Source organism: Molothrus ater, chromosome 1 (assembly GCF_012460135.2).
Source record: "Molothrus ater isolate BHLD 08-10-18 breed brown headed cowbird chromosome 1, BPBGC_Mater_1.1, whole genome shotgun sequence".
In the NCBI taxonomy this organism is placed as follows: Eukaryota; Metazoa; Chordata; class Aves; order Passeriformes; family Icteridae; genus Molothrus; species Molothrus ater.
This window is the reverse complement of record NC_050478.2, coordinates 11,487,181-11,495,693: the sequence shown is the minus strand read 5'-3', so window position 1 is coordinate 11,495,693 and position 8,513 is coordinate 11,487,181. Positions and strand designations below refer to the sequence as shown.

Below are 8,513 nucleotides of genomic sequence, written 5' to 3'. Positions count from 1 at the left end.
CGATTGGGCTGCGGGAGACTTTGCAGCAGCAAATCCGCCCCCCTCGCCCCCCCCACCCCCGCACCATCGGCTTCAAAGCGGCCGGTGCCCGGCAACTCGCAGAGGTGCAAAAAGTGGGCGCGGGGCCGGCAGAGCCGCGGCGGCGCCCCCGGGCATCGCCCCGGCCGGGCCCGGCACGTCGGGGCGGAGGCGCGACCCCTGCGCGGCGGCAGCGCCGAGCGGAGCCCGGGCACAGCCCCGGCACAGCCCCGCCGGCCCGACCCACCGCCCTATAAAAGCCGCCTCCAGAACGAGCAGAAACTCCGCGGGAGGAGAGCACGTTGGCGCGGTGTTGCTCGCTGAGGTACCGGCATGACATCCGTCCTGGGCAGCGGCAGAGCGTCGGGAGGGCCGAGCGGGCAGCTGAGATGCAAGTCCAAGAGAAGGAGGAGGAGGAGATCAAAGAGGAAAGGTAAGAAAGATGTAATTTTCTTGTTGTTTTCTTTTCCCGCTCTGTCCGCCTGCCATCTGCACAGCCCCGGCTGCTCGCAGCTCTTTTGTCAGCGCTCGCCGGTACCAGCCCTGCGCTGCCCCGACGGCCGCGGCGGGCCGGGCGGTGCCGTGCTCGGGGCCAGCCGGGGACGGCAGCGGCCACCCCGGCCGCGCGGCCGCCGTCCCTGCCTTGTGCCGGCCCGGGGCTGAACCCACGGGGGTGCGGCGGGGGGGGCTCGGCAGGCCCCGTCCGGGGCAGTGCAGGGCTGGTGCGGCGGGGCCGTCCCGGGGCTCCGGCCTGCGCCGGCCGGGCGCGGTGCCCGCCGCGGCCCGGAGCCCGCCCGAGCCCGCGGGCAGCAGGTGCCGCTGCCCGGGCGGAGCGCGGCGCGGAGCCCCCCGGTGCTGTCGCGCCCTCCAAACTACCGCTTCTCTCCTTTTCTAGACGAGGTCCACCAAGTTTTTCTGTCTCGGTGCTGTTCCCCGGTAAGCGAGCCCTGGTTAGGAAGGCGCTAACTGCCGTAAGCAGGAAAAGTGAAGCTACAGGATGTCATTGCGAACAGGGAATATGCCCTAGATAACAGCTCTTCGCAAGGCTGTCTTGCTTTCTCCTGTAGAGGGGATGACACACTACCGCTTGATTTTTGATGTTTTGCCTGAAAAAGACGAAGTTAACCGGCTGTGAGCACTTTAAAGTAAAATAAACTGATACGAGGAGCAGAGTGCCAGGGATGCCCAGCTGCAAGGCATTCAACTGCAGAGATTCGAAGTCCGAGTGTTTATCCAAGCAGTAAATATAATCTAACGTGTAATTATGATCTCTATGTGGTACTCACACAAGTTTTACTCAGCTAGCACTCAAGCTGATGCTTTGGATATACTGTTTCTCCTTCAGATTCTAGAAAACCTAATTTGTAGGTGCCATTAGCTAAGTGTCTCTTAATTATTGATTATGTTGAAGTTCGTAAGTGCAGTATTTGATAACTTTTTAGGAAGATGTCGAAAGCAGCTTTTGCATAGTACCTGTTAAAACCAGGCCAAATGCTGAATGCAAGGCTGTGTCATTTGATTGTCATTTGTCACTGTTTTTACTTTCATCTGTTGACTATCTATATTCAAAATCATAGTAACAAACAGTGACCTGCACACAAATAGAAACAACAGATGTGCGGATATATCAGGACTTCAAGTAGGTGTGCAACCTCAACTTATTACTCTCGGTTTTTAGCAGGTTATAACCTGGTGAGAAAGGCTGCCTTTTACTTGGCATTACAGGATAAATTTTAAAACTCTCAGAAAGGAGCGCCTGCATACTCAGTACCCTTTACATTTCCCTGTATTCAAGTTGCGCTCTGTGGACTCTTTTATGCTGATTTGTTCTAGAAAAACTGTTTTTCTACGGAATTGCAAACTTAGCCTAGCTTTAGTGACCTGTACCTGGCCAGGAGAAAAGAGTAAACCATTAATCTATGCAGTGGAGAAAAGGTACTTAGTTTAATTTTGTTTTCAAGAGCAGACGAAAGTTAGGGTCTTTCAATAAGACTTTTCTGATGCGTCCTTTTTTGCTTTGTTTTGCCAAAACAAGGTGGAAGTTGAATGTGTTAAAATAAACAAACATGAAAATTTGCTCAACAATAACTTGGTAGCTGCCAGCTATTTGCAGAATGCACAGCTGGAGGTGGATCGCATTCTAGAAAGTGCTTAACTGGCCAACATCAATAGGATGTGCACTTGAAGTGTTAATTTTTATGCTTTCAAATGTGCTATTTGTAACCACTTTTCAGATAGTGTAGGTGGTTAGTATACTACTTACAGATTTGTGTCTGTATGATTTTGGTTTTCCTTTCTTTGTAATCACAGTAAACATTAAAAAAAAATACACATTCTATAAAATCATGCTGGCCAAAAAATTCCCGTAACTTAAAGCCTGCCCTGTATAAGATCCTGTTTGGGTTTTACTATTATGGTATTTTATTTTTATTTAGTGACCATCTTTTTTTCTTTTATTTTTATGGTATCTCATAAGGAGGTGTTGCTTTACAAACAGACTATTCAGGAAAATAGTCCAGAAAATATTTATTAGGCTATTAAACTACTATTTTTTAATGAAAATTATTGTCAGCTCCACTGTTTTGCAGGTTTGATTTGTTTAATAGATTGTGAGAAAGTCTTTGCAGAGAGTTAGACCAAAGACACTTGCTTTGAACTATTCTCCAGCACCCATCTTGTTGTTTATAGCAGGAATGCTTTTAGTAGCCACTCTAAAGTGTATAACTGCACACATATGTTTACACATCCGTACACTGGGATACCTGTGAACGCGAGGAGGCAAAAAAAATTCACTATAGTCTTAAATTTAAATTGAGTATGAGACAAAGTAAGGAAGTGAATTTATCTGTCACATCCCCAGACCTTAAGGAAATGGACTCAACAAATTATTTTTACAACTTACTATCTTTTATAACACATGTTACATAGAACTGTGCTTAAAACCAGGTTGAGACATTGCCTAATAGAGTATCTAGGAATATACAGCAGCAGAAACAGTTATTATTCTCTATTTAGCAGTGGTGCTTATCTCTTCTGTTTTACTTTCCATGTTTTCAGTCATCTTTTTGCTCTGGTTAGTGTGAATTATAAAAATTTGTGTGGGTGGGTATAGCACTTCACTCCATACCTGGATGCTCTGTTTTAGGAGTTTCCTGCGGGCAGAAAGCAAGTTCAAGCAAGGAAAGAAAACCGCATTCTCTGAATATCTGAATTTCCATGTGCATTTGGCCTAAAAAAGAAAATAAATAAAATTAAAAACACATTAAGAGTCAGAGAGCGAATATCCATATATGCAAATCAAGCACTGAAAAGTGTAGGACACTGAAAATTATTCCTGTGTACAATATTATCGTCCAGTAATTAATTTTCATGCATCTTATTTTCATGCTTATGAAATCCAGCAACCCTTTCAGTAAGAAGATCCTGCCTTAACAATAAATGTCTATGAAGTAAATATCATATTGCAAACCTAGACTTAGAGTGGTTTTATTCAGTTTTACACTCTGTGCAGAATGTGTGTTAAAACGTTAAAATGTGGGTACTTAGACCTATTTGTTAAATTTGGATAGGTAGAAATATTTTCATTGTCATTTAAAACAGTATGATAACTCTCAGCAGGAAGTAAATATCTTAATTTTTCAAAGATCTAATTAAAAATAAATATGGATGCTTGACAGATTATCTGCATGCTAATTTCATGTGGCAGCAGTAGTAGATATTTTATATTTCTCTCTATTTGCTTGGTTTTGAGTTGTTATGGGTTTTTTTTAATTGGTGTATATAAAATGACCAGAGGAGAGAAAATTATGCCAATTGATTTAGAGAAACCCGTTTAAAATTTTTTGGGGTTTATCCGCGGTTACCGTGTTTGCGGGTTCTTGTGTTTTCTCAGGCCTCTGGAATATGGCAGAGTACTGGCAGAACTCAGCACAGCTTGTGCCCATCTCATAGCCTGTGGTATAGATTTTGAAAGGAAGGCTTGTTTTCCCAGATAAGTCATTACACTAGACCAAACAAAAGGAGAGTTGCCATTTACTGATAATACTAAGAAGGCCACACTTCAGCAGCCTCCAGCAACTTCCTAGCAATCAACACACAAAGTGAGTATGAAATAGGGGATTGGATAGATAACCCTTCTAAGTTATTTTCCAGTGTAAGACAACAATTAAGACCCCTTATTTACAATGCTATTTATAGGGCTACTGAGTGAAGTTAATTACTGGAAGCAGGAGGGCATCAGGTATCCCTGATGTGGTAGAAAGCCGTGGCCAGAGTTGCTGCTGATACAATGGGGCATGAAATAAAAGTTGACAGAATAAACTAAATAAGGGCAGCAAGTGGGTGAGAGAGGCAAAATGATTGTGAAATGAAATTCCATGAAAAATTAATGAAATAGAAAGATTGTGCTGAAGATGAAGGGAGGAAACCAGCTTGGTTCTTCATCATCCTGCAATGCCAAAGTAATAAATGAGCATGTTTCATCTCGGCGAGGTTCAGGGACACAACTCCTTCCCCACAAAAGGATTGTGTTGTGCTTCACGACGTGTTCTGCTTATCTCGTGCCCTGACAGCTCGAGAGGAAGGGAATGGATTTGGTGATAGAATTAAATTGATTAAACCTTTATCCATCATCTAATTTGGTAGCTTTCTTTTTTCTTTTCTTTTTTACTATTACCTCCAATTTCTAGTGATCCGTGTAATGACAGCAATTTGAGATAGCATCAAGGACATTAGCTACGATGACTGAACTTAAATTTAGAATAAAAATATGGGATCCATGAGTCCATATCTAAATAGCAGACGATTAGGTTATAGCACAGTTGTAACTTCCTAGCAACAGCATGTAATTGTGAGGACAATAGAATGGTGTATTTTACTTTCAAAGAGAACAGCATGTAATTGTGAGGACAATAGAATGGTGTATTTTACTTTCAAAGAGAACAAAATACTTCAACTTTATCTTGAAGTATTAATTATGTAAGTGGAAAAAGCACTGGTATGAATATTGACCACGTCTTACATGAGCAATAACATATATTGTAATTTTTACCTTTCTGACCACAGATATTTTCAGAGGTTTTGCTTTCCTCAGTGGCAATACACAGGCATATAAAGCTAGTGGCAAGGAATCCTACTGTTGGAAATCACTTCATATTGCTTAAAATTTTGTAGGTTCTCCTTGGTGAGTTGCGTAGGAAAATTCTCCCATAAGGTGAGAGCTTTGCGTACAAGTTCCACTTTAAGTGGTATTAATTGAGTTTTGAAAAATACTTAAAGGCAGCCCTTTCTGAAGTGATAACCTAAAATGGAAAATGCTGCACTAAAAATTAAAGGTTAGATGAAATTGCCTTGTGAAGTACCAAGTTACTAAAGGTCTGTGCAAACTGTATTCTTAGGCTCCTTTAATGCCTTATAGGTTAGTCTCAAAAAAGCGAACATGAGGATATCTGTCTGATCTCTGTTAATTGTACTACTTTTGAATTACTGCTGGCCAATATTGTATAGGTTTTGTGAGTAGTAATGAACGTGAATTGATCCCTGTGTTTACAGCTAACTATCTCTACAACCTTTCAGGCAGTTTACCGTTTTTTCCATGTAAGTGATTAGTTATCCAGACAAAAAAGGCTGATATGCATCAGCAGATAGATCATTCTCAAGGCATCTGTGAAGAACTTGACGTCTGCTGTGTAAACCAGCTTGTTTTGCCTGCAAATTATGCAAGTTTCAATAGTAAAACGAAGCGCTTACCTTTCTGCTGTGGCTGACCTTTTTCCCCGCTGTATGAATTTGAAACGAAGCAGCCAACCCGGAGGAGTTTTAACAGCATATTGTGATATATAACATATTAAAAAGACTGCTTTGTTAACTGGCGGAAGCAGCTTGTCAACCCATACTAACAGGCAACCCTCCCTGAGTCATAAAATAGCCAAATTTAATGCCTTAACAGAAAGCATTAAATGGATGGAGTTATTGTCGTTCAATCAGTCTCAAATTTCTTGCTTCTTACAGCAGATTTGAAATATGAGGATGTATTTTTGGACCCTGAATTAACAATACACACTCCAGACTAAGGACTGGACATTGCCATGGCTTGTTTAATGAAAATCTCTGCTAAGCAAAGCGTGATAACAAGGGAAGCACGGAGCAGGGCACAGTGCGTAAAGAGCAGGACGGCTAATATTGAAGATATTACCGTGACATTAATAAATGAAAGGTGTATTTTCACTAGGTATATTCTCTTTTGTTCTGGCTTTTCTAACTCCCAAATGTGTACTAGAAATAGTGAGGTTTCAGAGACATATGGCAAAAGGGATTAGAGGTGTGTAAAATTTTGGTAGAAGAAAATTGATAAGATTTATGTTGTTCACTTCAGAGATAAACATAAGAAAATATACAGTAAAATCATATTAAAGAAGAAAGATTATAAAGAAGGTAAACAGGCTACTCTAATTTATTCCTGATTTTTTTTATTTACTGAGACAGAGGCCTTTAAGGAAGGAAAATTTCAGCATTTTTAATAGGAGTAGAAGGACTTTTTCTGTTGAGACTGTATGTAGCTGGCCTGGGAATTTTGTTCATTCAAGGTATGGAAAAACAAAACTTATTTGTAGGGAGTTTGAGGTATTTGATTAGCTGAGCTGAGACTTGCGCTACTAAGTTTGCTGCTCAATTCAGTGACTGTAGGCTTTGGCTTTGGGTAGGATACATTAAGAAGGATTTCATTTTTTTTTAATATGAGATATGAATCCTCTTTTCCAGGAAATTATCTGACTCCTGACTTGCTTGGATTAGGCGGAAAGGTGATTTGTAGGCAGTTTAATCGCTGCTGCTCACTGTGAGGCTTTTTGCACTCTGGCGTTTCCCCAGCGGAGGCTGTGGCGTGGCAGCGGTTCAGGAGGCGCCTTTCTGCTCGGCTCCGCGGCGGTGGCGATGCACATCCCTCTGCCCTGTGCTCCCAAAACCAGCAGCACAGCTGGGAGGGAGGCAGGCACATTTCCCCGGAATTTTCCTGACAGCTTTTTAAGTTGCCTTCCTCTCTGTTCCCACTCAATGGCCTTTGTGGTATATGTAAAAATAGACCGAAATTGAGTCTGATTCCTAGTCTCTTACTTTGATTCTGTACTGAGGTTAGGATGATTACAATAAAATTAACTCACCCCACCCATTTCTTATTCTCTTGAAAAAAAGAAACAAAAGGGTGAAATAAAAGGGGGTGAAAACAAATTTTACAAACACAAGATGATTTGTTAAGCAGAAAAACTCCACAGGTACTGTCATGACTGCCAGTGCATCGTCATCAGAGGAATATTGTGTCATAAGGGATTACCCCTGAAAGCTAATCTTTGTTTTTGAAAGTGTTTTTGTGCTGGGTTCAGATTTGGTCTCAGTGCTAAACCAACTACTGAGTCTGATTTTGGAGCCGTGCCACTTGTGAGTGCTGTTTCTGAAACCTGCACTGTGTGCTGGTGGCATTTTTTGTGCGAGTCTGGAATGAGGAACGAGCAATAAGTAGATCTCAGCAAAATACTTTGTGCTAAAGTGTGACTTTTTTTCCCCATTTCTTGTTCCTTGCAAGAGAAATGGTGCTCAGAATTATTAATAAAATCACCTTTCTCCAAATGCTAATGAAACATCAGCATGAAGAGTCAAAGCTGCTGGGAAGTGTGGGAAGAAATAAGTAGAATTTGACAGATATTTTATCTCCATCTTCTTAGGGATTTGCACACAACTGATTTTATGCAATTGCTTGCTTCTTGCCACTTCTCAGAGACTGTGAAATGGCTATTTATTCCTTAAATAGTGGGATTTAACAAATGTAAAGTGATGGCTTTCAAGCCAACTGTAATAATGTGTTACCTTTGTATAAGGCCTAATTCTGCTGTCCCTACTCAGAGTAAAATTGAAATTGAAACTTCTCAGTATCAGTCAGGGTTGCAGAACTGTGTTTCTATGTACATATGTGTTTGTGCCTTAATATATAACTACATATATACATTTTTGTGTGAAATATAGTTGTGTAGCTGTATGAAGTGAATGACTGTAATAAACTCCAGGTTATATGAGACAAAGGGTCTTAAAGCCTATAGAGTTCAAATTATATAAAGAATTTTTATATTCCATTGAAGTATTTTGTTTAGTGATGTAAAAATAAAATACTCTTATATAATTTGTGTTTATTTGCATTCATCCATCCAGACTGTATGAGTTAGTAATTTTAAAAATGTATGTATAAAAATTCTCATAGTATTTGTGTGTGGTCTTTATGCAATAACGGTCGTCTTATAGACAAATCACAAAGGCACAACTGCAGAAGGATTATGTTTTTGTTGTTTTTGTTTTTAGAGTGAGAAATAAAGAAGTGAAAGACACTTCTTATAAGCCAGACTTTTTGGAATATTTCTGTGTTTCATTTGCGTAGGTATGTTTTTTGAATAGCTAAGTAATTCAACATGGTGAAGTCAGGTGTGTATGCAGGAACTCAACACTCATGTCAG

The 8,513-nt window shown here is 41.0% G+C and overlaps 1 protein-coding gene across 1 annotated transcript in view; it reads left to right on the top strand.

The window, feature by feature from the left end:
- The first annotated feature begins 250 nt into the window (after positions 1-250).
- The window catches only part of ADARB2 (adenosine deaminase RNA specific B2 (inactive)), a 305,978-nt gene continuing 297,715 nt past the window's right edge, over positions 251-8,513 (top strand). Inside the window, exon 1 of the mRNA XM_036403614.2 lies at positions 251-451. Within this exon, the coding sequence (XP_036259507.1) occupies positions 352-451 (100 nt within the window). The 5' untranslated portion in view covers positions 251-351. The remainder of the gene's footprint in view (positions 452-8,513) is intronic.